This window comes from Bacillus rossius, chromosome 17 (genome assembly GCF_032445375.1).
Source record: "Bacillus rossius redtenbacheri isolate Brsri chromosome 17, Brsri_v3, whole genome shotgun sequence".
In the NCBI taxonomy this organism is placed as follows: Eukaryota; Metazoa; Arthropoda; class Insecta; order Phasmatodea; family Bacillidae; genus Bacillus; species Bacillus rossius.
In genome coordinates, this window is record NC_086344.1 from 23,370,198 (window position 1) to 23,389,900 (window position 19,703).

General features: G+C 35.1%; 2 protein-coding genes across 6 annotated transcripts in view; one reads left to right on the top strand and one right to left on the bottom strand.

Annotated features, from left to right (window-relative positions):
• LOC134540754 (transcriptional enhancer factor TEF-1) overlaps positions 1–12,208 on the top strand; it is a 268,214-nt gene extending 256,006 nt beyond the window's left edge. For all 4 annotated transcript variants that reach the window (XM_063383655.1, XM_063383652.1, XM_063383653.1 and 1 more), the window contains one exon: positions 8,154–12,208. In XM_063383655.1, coding sequence (XP_063239725.1) covers positions 8,154–8,267 — 114 coding nt within the window. In that variant the 3' untranslated portion in view covers positions 8,268–12,208. The remainder of the gene's footprint in view (positions 1–8,153) is intronic.
• A 1,826-nt stretch (positions 12,209–14,034) lies between these two features.
• The window catches only part of LOC134540757 (transmembrane protein 231), a 31,450-nt gene continuing 25,781 nt past the window's right edge, over positions 14,035–19,703 (bottom strand). For both annotated transcript variants that reach the window (XM_063383659.1, XM_063383658.1), the window contains exons 4-5: positions 18,403–18,625; positions 14,035–16,260 (exon numbers count right to left, since the gene is read on the bottom strand). In XM_063383659.1, coding sequence (XP_063239729.1) covers positions 16,007–16,260; positions 18,403–18,625 — 477 coding nt within the window. In that variant the 3' untranslated portion in view covers positions 14,035–16,006. The remainder of the gene's footprint in view (positions 16,261–18,402; positions 18,626–19,703) is intronic.

The following is a 19,703-nucleotide window of genomic DNA, read 5'->3' on the forward strand; positions in this document are numbered from 1 at the left end:
ACAATTTCCCGAAAAATTCGGGAGTAATATAATTCCCGCCCGGCATTTCGGGAAGTCTATTTTCCCGACTTTTTTCCCGAAGCGTCGGGATCCCGCACACCCCTACAAAAATAACAAACGTCCAAAATATGTTTTTCTAAGATTATGTTTTTAATAATTAAAATATTACACACTAAAGCGCATTGCTTTTACTGTTTATTTAAAATAAAGTACGTAGGCTATGAAAATAAAATTAACCCTGCTTAACGTAACAATTGTAAATAATAAATAGTACATGTTTATGTCGGTATTAATTTTCACGTACGTATGTTGGTATTCGGTATGCGTTTGTATTCGCATCTATTCTCCATTGTTTTGATCTTTCCAGCACGGCAAGTTTTTGCGTATTGAGAGGTTAAATTCTTCCTATGTGATTAAAAATTTTTTGATAATGCCTAAAACTAAGGTTTTTGCCAGTGACAGATCGAAAGAATTTTCCAGCGAAGGATTTTATATCAGTGATAAAATTTTAATGTGCAAATTCTGTAACTGCAGGCTAGACTACGAGAGACGCGATACGCTTGTGAAACATGTCGCGACTGAAAAACACAAGCGTTTGAGGCAAAACTCATCTGTTAAACGACATCCATGTCTAAGAGTCTTTAATGCCATTAATTTGCTGTTCAACCCAAGAAATGTGAGTAGGGTTAGCATAGAAGATGCAAACCTACAGAAGTCTCTGCATAACTTGCCTTCTGTTTCCCATCTTCCCATTGATACATTCATACATGGCTATGTTGCTTTCAAAAAAATAATTGAGGATGAACTTTCATTGCCAGAAACAAGCCAAATTGATGTTGCAAAGGTACTTTGCTCCCTTAAAGGGGACTACAGTGAATTTGCTCAAGCCAGTTTAAGGGCAATCTGGTTCCCAACATCAAATTTTGATGCAGAACGTTCATTTTCCAGGTACTCACTGGTAGTTAGTGACAGAAGACAACGTCTCACTCCAGAAAATGCGGAAAATTTAACTATGATAGCATTTCAATAAAACCGTCTTAATAGTAACTTTGGAAGTGCTTAATTGTGTAATTTTGTAGTGTATGTGATTGTAATTAAGTCGTGAAATTTTTAGTAGTTATTTAAAACTTTAAATTTATGAATTTGCAAATGAACTTAATTGTAATTAGATCATGAGGTTTTAGTGTTTATTAATATTTATTTTAATAAATTTGCATGTCGTACAGAAAAGCAAAAAAATTTTGCCGTGGGTATTTTGAGCAAAAAAATAAAACCATATAACACCGAAATCTTTATTTCTTTACACCGAAATTTGCCTTAAAATAACACCACAAAATCTTGACTCTATTTATCACAGATATTTTGGTCTCACTGTTAGATTCAGAGTGCTTTGTGTAGGTAGTAGTTTTTCCTATAAAAGATTTTTTTATTAATTTGTAATCTAAATCATAATCTTTTTACCACTTATTTAAATAAAAGAAATATGAACTTTTCTGATGTGAAAATTTTCTTATAAAGATGTTTTCAAACATTATAACCTGTATCTGTTCCATCTTAGTTGTCAGTGTACTGTTTATAAAAATGTAGCCAGCACTAGTTAGCATTATTCATGTTTGGTTACATTAGTTCCAACTCACATTCGAATCTCAGTAATCGTTTTTGTATTTAAAGTTAAACAAAGTGTTTTTGTTGCATGACTTATTAATGTAAATTGTATGGCATGCTTTTGTATACTGTACTATTTAGATAAAATTACTTTCATGTTTGTATGAATAACTTCACTTAACTAAAAGTGCTTTTTTCACATAAGTCACACCCCTACTTTTCAAACTATATTGACAATTAGAGAATGAAACACTGTATTTGAAAATGTTTCCAAAAGAGTATTTACACATTGAAAATACATTCTAATTTAGCATTTAATCACTCTTTTAGTTGACACCATAATACTAGTTCTGTAATTTTTTTGGTTCCGGTTCCATTTCGGTTCTTGGAATTCGGTTCTGTTCCGGTTTCTGTCTCAATGGTTGTGAGGATAATCAATCTTTAAGAAGAAAAATTTACTGTCTCATTGGTAGTATTTTAAACAATGTTCGCATATAGCAAACTTCTCATCTGCATCAAGAACAAAATGTTCCCACACAGACGACATTACTGCAACGAAACAAACTCCTCATGCACAAAGCTGAAAATATTACTTCCTTTATTAATTTACGTGCCAATAACACAAATTATTTATAACCTAAACCGCGACAGTAGCCAAAATAAAACATTGAAGTTCTGGCTATGTACCAACCTTCCGGTATTGGTAGCATGTGTTGAAAAATTACGGTAAAATAAGTCATCTTAAAGTAACAGCTAAAAGGGTGTTAATTGTTTACTTCAATTTTCACATACATTTAAAACCATATGGTTTAATTCTGGAATGATAAAATAACGTGTTACCGTTTATAAGTTAACACGTATGATAAGTTGTGTAATCCATGGCAAGTTGGTCACTATGTTCACAAAATCATGGCAGCGCAGCCGCGGCATATTACTGTAAATAAATGAAAATAACAATGTGACCAAGATGGAAATTTCGGAAAATTTTCCAATTATCTGTATTGTGCTACATTTACATACAGAATAAAGTTATCCCGGCACTAAATATAATATAGAACATAGTTATGGCTGTAGGTGCATCAATTTTCCTAAGTACATTGAGTCACACCTGAGGTATGTACGTACGGTAACGTCTGTCTGTTTTAGATATGCGGAATGTTTTATTTACCTATTTTTATTATTTATACGATTATACGTAGTGGAAAAAACAATTAAATAAATCATTGTAACACGTCTTAACAATAATTAGGCCAAACGGTTGTGCTTTAAATTTGAAGTGCAGTGAAAATACTGAAAATGAACCTTAACCCTGTAACTTTAAAAAACCGGGCCGTTTCAGTACCCAAAAATGGTTCCGGTCCGGGGAACCGAGGAACCGACCCGACCCATACCTACTAGTAAATAAATTATACGAAACAACAATTCATATTGTATCAACTTATAATAACCCTGACACGAACGTTGTTGTAGCACACTAACCACGCGAGAGTGCAGGCTATTCAATATATGTAGTTCACTCAACACAAGACACGAGTACGCACCCTGCTTTGAAGTAGCGAGATATCGATATTCAAGCATGCACTCTATCCAGGCATTAATGTAGCCAAACATGATGCCAACAGGGAGTGCAGAACAGGAAATGGTTGTATTGTTTGAAAATGTTAGAAAGAGATAGCTTATCAGATAGCTTTGTATTTCTGTTAATTGAACTGTTATATCCCAACAAATAATGGATTTAAAATAAAAAAGTTTTTTGGGCAACACTGGAGGGTGAGTCAATTTAGTTGCACATATATTAAACTGGGAATTGTATTGTGTGGGAACATCGGGAACATCTTCAGTGCAGGGCTGGCATTATCTGGTTCCGTGGGGCTCTGCCGAACTGTTCCCAGCAACTAGCACATTTCTATGGAATTATAGAGGCTTTGCTAGCAAGATGTATGACGTGCTCTATATTTGCAACTCCCCCCTACCCATCCGTACATGTTGAAGTACAGGATGTCCATAAAAGAATGTCCCCAGTTTCAATGATATAGTTTAATTTAAGACTATTTGCAACAAATCATACATCAAATTGAAGGTAAACTTACCTGTTCAATATGCACACATTTAGTTATATGGCACTCACAGGGTGTCTACAGGCAACAGAAAAATTAATTTGGTGACTTTTTGGTGACCTTTTCAAGAAAAGTTGATACTTCGAATTACACGTTTCATTTTTAGGTAAAAAGTTTTCAGAAACGTTTCACATTATACCACACAGAAAAAAGGAATATTTTTAATGCAACTTATTGACTATGTAATAACATACACTATTGAAAATAACGAAAAAGCAACAAAATATACTAAAAAATATTACACAGTTTTATGTGCTTACCTTTTAATAGTCCCGGGTGTTAGCAGTTGTTATACAAGACCACAATTTCAACACTGGCCAAAAAACACTGACAGTTAATATTTAAATTTGTAGGCCTATGTGTTTCTGCACTGTGGATATGGATAGAAACATAATTCATAATTTTAAGCCTGCTTTTTCAAAAATGTTATCCTATCCTCCATGCTGGTCATTTCCTCCTTATGCATTTCTAACATCCTGCGTTTTGTAGCTTGCAGTTCCTTCAGTTCTGACTTGGCTTTCCTCTTTGCTTCTACTTCCTCATCTTTCTTCATGTTTTTCATCCTGAGTGCTTCCTGTCTCCTGGCAGACGCATTCCTTACAGAATGGATCATTTTTTTAGTGATTTGGACATTTTTAACTCCACCTTCTGAATGAACAGAATCATACACACATCTCTGTGCTATCAAAGAGGCTTCCGACAAGTTTTCTACCAGACATTCTCTGTTCACTGAAAACCCCCTCTCAACTGCAGCATTGCCATGAAACATAACTAAAATCTTCTTGCAAAACTGAATCAGGGCAGCATTGTCCACCTTCGCCATAGAAATTAATTCCAAAACAAGGGCATCCAATTTTTGAGACCTCCAATCATATGTCTCTATAGCATCTTTAACAGCTGCATTGTCACAAACAATCAAGTAATCTCGTTTGATGCAGTCTGCTACATGTGGAGCCATGTGTCCATTTGACACAAAAATGTCTAATGCAGTGGTAATGCGTGAGTTTCTTAATAGACTACTTCTGATGACTTCAGGCAATAAACAGGATGCTCCTTTAACAATTTTACTTTTGAGTGGAGACTTCACAGTAAACTTTGAAAATGTATGTTGTAAGTAACACCTGCATTCATTTCTAAACAACAACACTACAACCTCTTTAAGGTCTTTGCATGCTGCTTTGGCACCAAATCCTATATCTATATTGCTCACAGCTTTCAAGACATCTGAATTGTATACATCAACATTTGTCAGCTGAACACCCGATTTGATGTCTTCTACCACATTTTTCTTCAAGATGCGAGTGCCAATGCCTATCAAGAGAGACAACGTATCTTGATAGAGCAGCGGAAATAAAGCATCATTGGACTGGAATTTCGTTAGAAAAGGCTCTATCTGCAATGAAACTGATAGAAGAAATTCCAACTTTGCAAACAATAGCTTATCTTTCAAGGCTTCTTTCATTCTTACATAACACTGAGAATTCGGGGGATTTGTCTCTACTGCACTGACATATTTCACAAGTTATGGAAACATCTCAATGGCTCTTTGAAGTACTCTTGAATTTTCAACCCATCTAACTTGGCAGAACTTGAGTGGGAAAACTTCAGAAGCAGTCTTCAGAGTGTATTCAGCTCTTCTAAGCGGAAAATCCCTGAACATATAGTACACAGATCGCAAAAATTCATGTATTTTCCATCCTACTGTAGTGTGTGCTGTTTTATAAGCCCCTTGCACAACATGTAAAGGGCATGTTCCAGTATCAAAAGGCTTTCTATTTCCATCCAGCTCGTTACCAATACTGTCTTGCAAGTCACGTAAAAACTTTAAGTTCACGTTAGGCCCATCAACAGATACTTGCAAAATGTGATTTAGGGGCAAACCTAGATTGGCCATAGTAGTTGTGAAAGTTTCCAACAAATCTTTTGCTGTTGCTCGTTGAAGAAATGTTGATGTCAGGTACTTGGTCACAACTGCATTGCAATCTTCATCCCAGAAACGTACAATCAGATCCATTTGACCTTTCTGACTAATTTTATTTAAACTTTCATTGAGGGAAATAGCAAAAAAATTTGCATTTTTTACTTCATCTACAAGTTTACTTTGAAAATAAGGTCCAAGACCATAAGTAATAACATAGGACAATTTGTCCTTTTGCATCATGAAATTTTTTGCAATCAAACTATCGGGGAACATGTACGGAAACAGTTCAGAACTTGATCCTGAGCCACGTGAAGACCCATGAGTAACTACTTTATTTAAAGCCCAAACAATTTCTGCCTTTGCTACGTCATCCTTCAAAATGAAATTGCCTAGGCCTATGCCAGAAGTACCTGCACATTCAGTTCTTTTAGTATCACTATTAGTTGTTCCGCTAGAACAGTCATTCTGTGTTTCAGTGTTCATTGGTGAAGTGCCTGTTGCCAACACAGAGGGAGCATCATTTTTCTTAGAAAATTGCAGTAATGTTTGCTTACCTTTAGAGATTTCCAGGAGTTTCTGAACATGTTTTTTCCCCTTTTCATGAACTTTAACACATTATACACCACCATGGGAAATACCAAAGTCGCTTCTACAAATAGTGCAATAAGCTTTGTATTGTGACTTTTCTACAGGCCTAAGCCAAGACGTCCAATTTCCTTCTATTGCGCAAGGCATTTTGAACCACTGATCTTGGAAACTGCACTTTCCAGGCATTTCTTTTATATTTCACACATATAAATACATAAACACGTGAAGACGTGTCAATCAGAATTTCCAGAACTTAAGTAAATAATTAACTGTAACTTTTTGTTACAACAAACTCTTCCTTCCATGTTCCTAAATAGCACATGATACATAAAAGTCAAGAAATATTTTGCACCAATTACAGAAAACACCTTTTGGCCGATCTATATTTAGTACCACGTGCTAAAACGTTGCAGTGGCGATTAATTAGAAAAGCACACATCGATTTACTGGTAAATAACGCACGGAACGTTTTTACTATAAACTCAGTTAACTGGCACACAAACGAAAACGTTTTCTTTCCGGTTTTATATTCACAAGAATTACAACTACATGACGTTATAATTAGTAAAATCCACGCCACTTTACACAACACAAGTCGGCAGCCATTACAAATCTACGTACAAATCCAAACATCCGTGTTTCGAAGACAAAGGAAACAGCAAACAGGAAAGCACTATCGATTAGAAGATATCAACGTCTGCTTCCGCGAGACTATCGATGCGCATATGTCGATTTCTACACCCGCAAACTATCGATTTGTATCGAAACATTACGTACGACGGGTAAATAAACATTAATCCGTGACTTCCACAACAATTGCGCCACTTTTTCGGTACTTCCGTGACCAGCGCTTCATTTTAGTTACTTTTTGGTGACTTCCGTGACCTGTAGATACCCTGACTCATCCAATCTAGAGTTCTATTCTTCTCACACTTTGGTTAACATGTCTGGAGTAATGTAAGCAATAACCTCTTTAATTCTGTGCCTTGACTCTGGCAAACATAGATGTAAAAAAAAATCACATGGTTTTATCTGATGAATGTAAGCTCTGTCATCTCGAATTACCTATAGCTGCCATTTTTACCACACGGGGTATAACAAACTTTAAACGAAACACATTGAACTTGACAAATTGCTGAACATGAAAATGAAAAAAAATGATTTAACCCTCAAGCTGCAAGCGGAAAACAACAAGGCAGTACTCGTGCATCTAAAACTAGGAGTTACCCTCTTTTATTGCATAATCGTCACACCCATATTTTAAGGGCGTCAAAATTTGGATAAAAAAACTTTTTGCGTAAACGTCACATTATGTTTTTGGTCCCGCTATTAGATTTCGAGCAAACGTATTTTAAAGTAGAAATCTAATATTTATTCAGAAATTAACTATTTTACTTATTTAATTAATACGAAGCTGTCTGGTGCGCAAATTTTCTTTTCAAGACTTTTTAAACGTTATAACCTTTATCTGTTTGTCCGCGTTGCCGCTGTGTACCGCTTATAAAAATGTAGCCAGTGCTAGTTGGCATCATTCATGTTTCGTTATGTTGCTTCCCGTATAGCATGCACGCACGTAGTCGAACATTGATATATCACCAGCATGCAACGTGCACTCTCTGTCGAGTGCCGGTTAAGTGTTTGTTCACATATTCAAGTGGCTTGCGTTTGGGTCACAGATTTTGTTTTTCTATTTCAAGTTGAAGAAAGGTTTTTGTTGTATGAATTATTAATATAAATTGTTTGGCGTGCTTTTGTATACTCCACCTTTTTTTAATAACTTTACCTAACAAAAAAAAACTTTTTTCCCGCATAATCATTGACCCTTCTTTTCAAACTTGATTTTGGTGTGAAATGTGCGACGATTATGCAAGAAAACGCGGAACTCTTTAGTTGCGACCTTGAACCACTGTGCTCGCTTGCAGGTGGTGACCAACCGGGAGACGCAGGAGACCCTGCTGTGCACGGCGTACGTGTTCGAGGTGTCGACGTCCGAGCACGGCGCACAGCACCACATCTACCGGCTGGTGAAGGACTAACCCCCGCCCCGCCGCCCCCCTCCGACAGTGCCTACGTCGCCTCAGCCGTGCGTCAACGCTCCGGCCGCCGCTCTCCCACGGGGTTCACCTGCCATCGTGCACCGAGCTGGTTGTTTGATTGTCTTGTCATTGCCATTATTGGAGGGATGTTACTGTAAATTCTATCTGACAGCTCTCTTGTGTTTGGTTGTTGATACACAAATCCTCCTGATATTTAAGTTATTTGGAGTCTTAAAAAGTCACTCAAGTGATCGTAATAGTGAACAATTCCGCAAAATTTTTTTATTAAACCATATTTAGTGACGTGTATTGATAAATAATCAAAATATGCAAGACTCCTATCATTAACTGGATAAGGCCCTCAAATAGTAATGGCAAGACGATAAAATAGCCAACATCGTGTGTGAGACATAAACAACACAATTTAGTTACTTAAACATGATCTATGCAACCTGACATACAACAGTATCGTATTAGTCTGGCTCACCTTAAAAACATTTTACCAGCAACTAGCACATCATCGGAAACTGTAACATTGAAGCAGAAGCGAAACCTACGCTTGACTCATTTAAGAACAGGTTGTGTGCAGTAAAACGGTTGTAACTGCAGTTTCAATAACTTACATACTTTATCATTTTAATGATGATTATTTAGAACCCTGTGGGAGAATTTTGTAGGATGTGTGTTGAATGATTGCAATTAATTTGATCTCTTCGTAATAAGAAAAACTCACGATATTTAACCAAGCAGAAATTTGCAATGTTGAAGTAACAATACGGCAGCTAATGTTTTATCGTTTATTTATCTGTGGAGTATCTGAAAAAAAAAATTTATGAAATTCTAAGAGAAATAGTGGTTTATATATTTTTGTTTTTGAGCTATACAAATTAATGAAAGAAGAAAAAAATTATAATGATGTGCAGCATCACTATTATATTATGAAAGATATATATAGATCAGATATATATTTATTGTATGTCTTCTGTGAAGATATTTGAGGCGTGTTGTAAGTACGGCAGTGTGGCTATTGATGCACTAGAGATGTTGCCCTCGGCAACTGGCGTGTGCAAGACCGATCAAGGAATTCAGTACCGTTGTGATTACACAAGGTTTGTGGCCATATCTTTTGACTGCCATATCAGTATATCAGTACGTAGGTCTCTTCTTTGTACTTAAATATTTTTGTTTTCCCCCCTCCCTTCAAATGAACAATTAAACTGTGTATAAATGGGAAAAAACTTTTCAAAATGCTGTACAATATCAGTGTCATTGTAATATATACACGATAATAACCAAGAGAAATTTGTTTCAATGTTGAGTTTGAGAAATGTAATTAACAGCTGCAGTTATATGCACTTTCGAAAGTGCCTTTTCTGTCTCTTCTAAGATTGACGGAGTTCATATCCAATAAGTGTGCTTTATATTTGCAAAAAAACTTTGAGAAAATAAATAAAAAAATATGTTTAGGTTTTTCAGTAAAGAGTCATTTTGATGGAAATTGTTGTTTTTTGGATAACTGTACGTAAATTATGTTGTTTTGGTTTTTCCTCATTGCTTACTGGGCATTTAAAGAACATTTATTAGTTACTGTGGTTCAATTCTCTTTTTTATTGTTAGGATGTCATGATATAAAAAATTAACTTAAGCATGTAAAGGGCTATTTCAAAATTGGGAACTAATGGATTATTTATTGCTTTTATTAGGTATTTAAATGCCATGTTTCTTTTACAGCACTGAGTAAAAACCAACACTTTTAAGTTTAATTTTATTTTTTTACAACCTGAACCAGTTGAAATTTATTACATTGAAGACAAATAATTTTTCTGTGATGTCGTTTTGGACTATATTGACTTTTAAAGGTCCACTTGTGTTTGTACTATTACCGTTAGGCTAGACTCTTTGTGATATGCATGATATACAATTTATGTTGGGGAAAAAAATACCTTTAATGTTTTGCACTTTAACAGCCATTATCACTTGTCTGATCAATGATATTACCATGAAACATTGATACAGTCTGTTGATTTCACCATCCACATGTAATTTTATTATATAATTTTTTTCCAAGCAGCTATGTCTGCTTTACAATTTTGTATGTTGCGTGTGCAATTACACACATCTACAGCAATGATTGTCTTAATATTCTTTTAATTACACACCATTCTCATAAATTACTTACTGACAGTGTGTACTGGCGCTTACTGAAATGTGTTATTTCTCTTCCCCACCCCCTTCACCCAATTTTACTTTGGTTTTGAAACCCTGACACACATATTACAATTTAACTTCAACAGTGATGCATAGCTTACCACCTGGTGTAACTATGGACATAATTACACCAGATGGCAAGCTAAGCATCACTGTTGAAGTTACAGTAGAACCCCGATTTAACGAAGTGCTATGGTTACCGAAAATGTTTACTCTAAATCGAAGTTTCGTTAAATCCGATTTACCGATTTTCAATGACCCCCGCACTCATAATCGCGTCCCTATGTTTCCATATCGTAGATAGGGTCGACACCGATATCTTGTGCTGCAGTGCTATCTCAGACTTTGTCAACTTTCCACCTTAAACGTTTTTGATCTCGCTCGTACGGCCCCCGGTTCGTACGTACACCTCAGTCGTATGTACAGATTTTCAGAAACCATGAAAAATTAGGCAAAAAAAATATTAAAAGTGTAAGAAATACGTTAAAGTTTATTAAAATACAGTCGCAACCTGCAGCGTTTATAACAAATACCAGCTACATACACATTGCGTCACAGTAAAAAATTTAAAAAAAATGGCAGCAAATTGATGGAAATTTACCGTCCATAGTGCGCCGTACGCGGAGAAAGGTAATTAATTGTACTCGGTCAGCTGTTGTAACGGCGCGGCGTAGCCGCCGGCTGGCTCTCTTTGTTTACTGAGCTGCGCATGCGCAGTATAACTCAGTCAACGCTCTGCCCAGACTCGTGACCTGCCATCAGCAGCCAGCCAATAGACACGAGCTTAGCGGAAAAAAATAAAAGCTCCACCACCCATGTCCCAGTTTTGTCCAGTTCTAATACCAGTAACATAAACGAATCGTCAAAAAAATGTAACAAAGCCGATATCCAAAAACAGTAAATAAAGTCATGTACCAATAAAAAAGCTAAGCAGGTCGTCAACATGCAGTTTAGTCAATTCCAATCGCAATCTGTAGTCAAAATCCAAGAAGAAAAGTAAAAAATCTAAGTCAGAACAGCACTTATAAAAAATGTATTCCAAAAACTAAACACAGCGCACAAAGCTCTTAATGAGAATAATGATGATGGTGTATTGGTGTGACGTGATCACAAGTTGAAAAAACCTGGATGGGAAAGGGAATATTTGGATATGTGTGATTATTGGCTAGCACTGTTACTATGAAGGCGTGATTGGAAGATAACGTGGTGAGTCAAGCCAGGGATAAGGGAGGGGGAGGCGGACAAAGAAACCCTTCATGACGTCATGTATCGCGGACAGTATCTATCTAGGCACGCACAATGGCACGCACCTACGCAATTTAGTTACAACGCCTGGAGTTTTTAAGCAATTTGAACAATTTTTTTTTATTTTTTCATGTTTGGACAGATGATGCAAAGGCACTTAATATATACCTCCATTCTATTAACTGACACCACAGAGTGTATTTTTTAATAAGTTTCTGTTACAATTTACTCTCATTTTTTTGTAAATCTATATTATTTTAATATATATATTATGGTTCCTGAAAACCTTTATGTTAAATCTGTGTTCACAAAATCGGGGTTCTACTGTAAATTGTAATTCAATCCATTTATAATACATTATTTCTCCTTGCCCCCCTCTCCCCACCAATTGTTAATGGTTTTGGTTTCTGCTTAGCTTTTAGTGTTTGTATTGCTAAAAATATTTGATTGAACCATAGTCATTGATAATAAATGAATTTTATACAGGTCTCATTTTCATTCTTTATTATACACCTCCTTCAAGTAGTTATTATTTTATGAACAAAAACAGACTGGTACCTAATACTATTAGATATAATGTAAAATCACCTAGGACTTTTTATCTCACCTTAAATGTATAAATTAATACCCACATTTTATTGGCACCATTAATAAATGTTATTAAATTTTACAGATAAGCTTTATATTAATTTGATATTGCCTTGTCAATTAATGATTAATAGGTATCAAAACATTATATATTTCCAAACGTTTATTGGTATATCTTCCTACATTGCACACAAATTATTTATTTTGCATTAATAATCCAGTATTTTGTAAGATTATGATAGAAGAATTTAACATTTCTAAGATTTTTTTTAATGGCAATAATAAGGTGCTACTGTTTATTCAAATTTAATACTTGGTACACTTACCATTTGTATTACATAAAATTAAACAGAATTCTTTCACCAACAAGTTAAATGTTGACGTGTGTACGCAAATGTCTATTTCATAAAGATGCTATTTCTTAATCCATTACACTTTTTTTTGTATATACCTTCAGGTTTGTACTATTTAAATGTTATGTGAAAATTTGTTCAATATTGGTAGGTATCCTCTTATTGTAACATGGAATATCCTTGTCATTTTCACACCAATTTTTAACATTTCTTAGTATCATATACTTCATAATCCCTTGTGATACTACATCAGATCACAGAACACTGAAACTTTAATTTAAAATAATTTATGTTTTTCAGTATTTGTTTACATTTTTGTTTGTCACAAGTTTATATATCTTTCATGTTAATTAACTTCTATATTTGTTTTGGATAATTGCTTTGAGCTTCGCAACCTTTTAATTCAAGGCCGGTGATTGGCCGATAGATCGGTGGATCTTTTAAAGACATTGTTGGTTATAGATGCTATTAATTTTGTAAGAAGAGAAAAATACTTCGGTGTGCCATCTTGTGGATTGTGTGTGTTGTCGCGTCGGGCCTTGCCGACGTGACATTTCAAATATTATATAGCATCGCTACGTCTCTCAAATTGGCGAGGAAAATACGCCCGAGCTTCGGCGAAGCTCTGAGTAATGGTTTTATTGGGGCTTTATCTAAAACCATATATCATCAAATCTTCCGGTATGACTATATGCTATGTTGAATCCTGAGCAGTCGCGTCACCGAATCATAGCACTATTTGAGTTAGTGATCATCTGCTGTCCGATTATCATAATTGTTTTAAATCTATCGCTTTTGAATAATACTAAAGCCTCTAGTTTTCTTGGAATTATGGCACGATTAATATGTTGTACGACTTCACTCAGAAGTCTTGAAGGATATTGAATTTCATGCGATCCGACGAATACTGAACTAGCTAAATTTATTTTTGTCTCCTAACAAATTAACTTTTGTATCTGTTGTGCCCAACGTAATTTTATTAGCTACTTAATATGTTGTTTTTATTCACAAGTGCAAGCAACCGTCTTTGTCATTTTATTTTTTTATGTTAAACAATAAAAGTATTATAATTAGTATTAAATTTATTATTCTATCTAATAAATAATTAAGTTGAGTACCTTCGGGTACTGGCGCCCATTAAAGATTCAGAAGCGCATGACAGGGATAATTTATTATTCTCTAACTGTGAAAGGGCTCATTTACTGTGACAGTAAATTGTGTACTCAGCAGGGGGCATTACACCCTTGACCATTTTATAGTCAGTTTAAGCTAGGACTGGGTCTATACTCTATACTACTGTCCACCTATTTCACCTATAGCAAATTCTTATGGGCCTATAATAATTAAACAAATCTTTGTGATGTGAAACGATATTTTACTTGTAAAGAACTTTATTTTTTCATTTTACAACAGGGTACCATCAAACTGTCACACCACTTACTAACATACATCTTACAATAATAACACACACACACATACTTTTCTTTCACCCCACCTCCTGTTACTTTTACATGGTAGAAAGTGCATGTGGCCTTGGTATCTTCATTTGATATCAGCCAAGTCATAGATATATAAATAACATGGAGATGTGGAACACTATTCAGACATTTTTCAGCAACTGTTTCTATGATCACAAGTGCAATTTAATTTATTGCAAGCACTGGTACATGTAACATGAGGCTCCACAGTTGGCACTGAATATTTTTTTTTATCCAGTGGATTCCATATGGAGTTCAGGGCTCCAGGATGCAGAACAAGTCAAATCAATCTTATAAAGATTATAAATACATTGATACATAAGAAATGGTATAACCTCAAGTTTAGGATATTTATAGTATAAACCTCTCTATGGTTCTCAGACTCCATTGTATTTTTAAAACAATCAAACCGACCGGTTTTCTTTAAAACCTTAACATAGTGTGAAGCAAAACTTAAGGTTATAGTGCATAAATTATAAAATTAGGCGATTATTTTAAAAATTGGTTGTGAGTGTGACTTTCAAAAGAACCAGTTGCGTGAAATACTATTCCTAGTGATTTTTTTCTTACAAAAAAAATCTAGTAAAAATTTAAGAACTTGGATTCAGGTATCAGAAAATATTTTACAGATGCTGCTGGTGTCCATACAGCATCAGCCCAGCCCAGGTTTAAACCTTTATCCAATATAATGAAACTACCACAAAATGTGTTTACATATCAAAATATATTCACTCCATTGAATATTTTATCAAATAACAGTACATTGTTATTTAACATCATAAACCCTAAATATTCTCTCTTATTACCTCCCTTCTTAAAATCCTGGATTTATTGCATTGTTTCAATAAGATATTGGGTTGGTCAATTTTCTGTGCTTTCAGTTCAAGTACCATCCTAGTGAATGTAACAATACAGATATGTATATCTGTATATGTTGGCATATTTCTTAAATCACCATTTATCCTGATTGCAAACATTTTAGGTAGAACTCATACATAACATTTAACTTACATTTAATATTATATTCAGTTCACATCATGCATCCTATAGCAGATACTGGAATATGGCTTCATTCTGATGGGTTGAACCAAGTCCTGCTAACATTATTTGTCCATCTGGGGTCTTAATTAGGGGAAAAATAAAATACCCCATCCATTTCCCTTGCGATTGTCAAAGATTGATAAACCAGAAACTTCTAGTGTAAATGTCGCATGATGTTTTTGGTCCCGCTAGTAGATGCCAAGCACTTTGTGTAGGTATCTTTTCCGTACAAAACAATGTATTTTAAAGTACACACCAAGACTTTTTAAACGGTATTTCCTTTATTTAATTGTGTGTGTTGCCGCGGCGTGCCGCTTATAAAATTGTAGCCAGCGCATCATTCATGTTTGATTATGTTGCTTCCTGTATAGAGCGCGTGCACGTAGTCGAATATCGATATCTCACCGAGTGCATACAACGCGCGCTCTCTGTCAGGTGCCGAGTTTACATTTGATAGCCCGCATTCTTTCGTGGCAAGTGTGTACTACGACATGTTAGTTCACGTCAGATTCAAGTTGCTTGCGTTCGCGTTACAGTTTTGGTTTTTCTATTTAAAGTTGAAGAAAGGTTTTTGTTTAAGGAATTATTAATATAGATTGTTTGGCGTGCCATTGTATACTCCACCTTTTTTTTAAATAAATGTACTTTCCATGAACAGGTTTTGTTTTTATGAATAGCTTTACCTAGCAAAATTTTTTTTTTCCGCACAATAGTCACACCCCTACTTTTCAAACTTGATTTTAGGATAAAATGTGCGACTATTATACAAGAAAACGTTTTTTTTCTAACTATATTAGTTTCTTTTGATCTCCACATGTTAAAACTGTTACTTCCACTTATCTTTCATAACAGGTATTATGTTGTTTCTTAACATAAAGCCTTTTAACATTTTCAGTGTACTACCAACCACAACTGCAATGGTTACATATTGCACCCATGCCCATTTCATTGTTTCCCACATCCCAGGCCTGTATAATACCGTTTCCTCTAGGTACTGGATCTCCGTGGAGATGGTGAAGGTTTCATCATTTCCTCTGCCCGCCAACCATTCAGAATATACATTCTTCAGGTTCAATGATACTGTAACAAATAATTATATGTAATTTAAATTTAAATTGTCCACCATAAGAAATCCAAATATTAAAATATAACCAAACCAAATAAACATCTCAAGAGTCCAAGATAATTGATGTATATGAAAATGCACCTAACATTATACATGGATTAATAAAATAAGTTTACACAATTGAATCAATACTGCAAGTTTTTTTATATATACACTATATTATGAAGTAAACAAGTGGAAATGGTCAACTTCTGAAGTTGTTAATATTGTATTTTTGAATTCATTTTATTTCCTCAAATATTTTTATTCACATATTCCATGCTATATTAGCATTTTCAGGACTTCTGGATAACAACCAGTTAAATTTGTTATAGAAGAACTCTCAATATTAATATTTTTAAGGAAAAAAATAAATATAATTTTGGTACACATGAGGCAGGCACTAATTTTCACTTAGGAAGATTATTTTGCTAAGCATATATTTGAAATTACTGATGTTTTCCTCCCTTGATCTATGAGGATATTCCATCCTTGTTTGTTACACCTTATATGTATTGTGATATGGTTACCATTTTTTTCTATACATGAACTACTACACATTTAAGTATATTTATGCACACAAACTGTTAGTACTTTAAACTCTAAATATGTATATACCACACAGTAAACTTTTTAACACTGCATTTTCAAGTTACAAGTAATCTACATTTATTTCAATGTTGTCTCATAAATCAGGTTAATACAATTTTGCATTCATGATTGAAGACACAGACAACTCTATGTTTACAATTAAAAACAAATTAATTACAGTAGAATCTTATTCATTAGTACTACAAGTTTTTTTTTACTTAGTACTAATAGATATGACAATATAATTTGCCCAATGTATGCCATTAGTTAAAATATTTGTGTTTGTTTATTATTTTAGTTTCAAGTGTGCTCTGCTGAATAAACTTCCTGATTTCTTTTACAACCTTTACATGTTTAGAAATGAATTTGTTCGGTTTTTCTCGGTTGAAATTAGTTTCCTTAGCTGTCACATGTAGCTCCTCAGTAAGAATCATCTTTAGATGATGTCACTGAACTGTCAACACTGGTGTTATTTCTATTTCAACACAAAATAACATCAAACTGCATGGAGGATCATGCTTCAGGGTCAATGTCATAGTTTTCACATGTTTCTGCTATAATGTGGCTTGCATCCTGATTATGATGAAGTTGCAGTTGACAATTTCTTCTTCGGACTTTCCACCATAAACCGCTGAGAATTTAAAAGTTGCAACAGTATACACATTAATTGTTACGATCTATCTACTATCTACCATCATTTCAGTCAATAGAAACCTTCTCATCGAATTTATCTATGATAAACGATATGGGTGGTTCCGCATTATGGGACAAATAGCTGACTAAGTTACAGAGTACATTGCCACCATTAATGTCTAAAAACGTGAATAACTTAAGTTTTACATATAAACTAAGCTGTAATATCTTTCCACTCATGTTGTGCAAAACACAAATTGGATTTTGCAGTTTTCAAAGTTTTTACTACCCCGGTCATCCAAGATATAGTTTGCGTATAATAATTGTTATAGTATGGTAATATTGTATTTATTTTACTTTGTTCAGTATTTAGGTACGTAAATATGGCAGGGTCAGGTGGGACCACGACAGAAGACAATGCAGGCCAGCCCTTGGGTTCAGTGACGTGACAGTGCGCCTGCAGTAATGTGTAGTATGGCACTCTAGAGGCCGCAGTGGCAGCATTCATCACCGGGTAACATGATTATTGCCCTGAAATCAGTTGGAAGGGAACTGCCATGCCCATGATAGCAAACCACTCCCTTAACCATGGCAGTAGATACTAATCCAGACATTACTTCATTATCCTACCAAAGCGAATATTTTTAAATTACAAGTGACAAAGGAGTTCGGAAAGTTTTTTTGTGATCCTGTTTTCAGCATAAAAACTTCAAATGGCATAAATGCCTTGGGTAGCCATATACTGTATCCTTCACAAACACCTTAGATTATTTAGTGTATACAGGTGTTTCATTCTACATTGGTTAATCCAAAAATAATGTGGGTTTAATGCTAGTATGCCGTAGTTTCAGTATAGGTGCGCACACAATGATTGACGTGTTTCTCGTACTCACCGCTCCGCGACGCGTACTCCCTCAGCACGGACCGCAGGTTGAACCTGTCGGGCAGAGGGCTCCCGGGGTCAAACACCGGGACGTCGAACCTCGAGTCGCGGCCCGGGGACAGGGGCTGCTTCTGCACCAGACGCAGGTCTGCCGCGACGTCGAGCCTGGTTCCCGGGGAGCTCGACGCGTGCTGCACCAGCGCCAGCGCCTCCATTCGGAGCTGCACCGTTCCCTGCCGGCATTTCAGGTCTTCTAAAGTAAAGTACTAACACAGGATTGGAACGAAACATAATCAGATTTTTTTTTGTTTGTCATTTTGGTTCTCCGTATGTTCCAATCAAGGCCATGCAGCATTCCACCTTCAGCGAACCAGAAATGTTTTGTCAAGCACATCTGCATATACTGGAATTTACTACAGAATAGGAATAAACTATTTAATATTTTTAATTTTAAACAAGTACTTAGCTGCATATAATTTACAACTATTGATTAGTGTATGATTTATTTGTTTCTGTCAATCTCACAAAATATTAATTAGTTGTTTTGTTGTTAGAGTGGAATTTTGAATTAGAAGTTTTATTTTGAATACATATGATTTTCCATTAAACACAATTGGTTTATATCGACCAAACCTGTACTAATGTAATGATTTTTACAGAAACGTCTATAACTAAAAGTAGGAGTCCAATGATAATCACAAATTTTCCACCCTCCCAGAAGACCACACTTATGTTAATAATGTTCAAATATTTTGATTTACTCTCAAGAAGGTTTGGGTCACATTACTTTGGGGTAAATACAGTATACCTTGCATTACAGCTTCCACCTCTTCCTAGGAAGCATCACTGCCTACTCCTACTCTAAAGGGAACTAAACGCAGAGCCCTGACCAAAAATTCACCAGGAGGGTAGCACACCTCTGTCTCCCACTGCCAACATGCATTTTCTTTCCTTGATGGATGCATAATCACCTAGTGTTTAGTTCAATCAAATAAGGTATTTTTACTTTTTTGATAAGTTGTTTATGGTGCAAAGGGAATGCCAACCTTGGCAGACACCCAATCATAAAAAAAACTCAAAAGATTCTACTTTTTCCAGGTTTTGTCAATTTTTACCCACCAAGACTTGTTTTTGGGCAACATCGGTTAAATTCACTTGTAAAAAAAATTAAATTTGCAACAATTTTGGACCAACAGTGTTTCAGATACAGCTTTTAAGATTTTCACCAATTATTCAGATTACATGATTTATAGCCAAGATTTCACATTTTTACTGTGTAATAGTTCTTTATTGCTCTTAATGGCTACTATT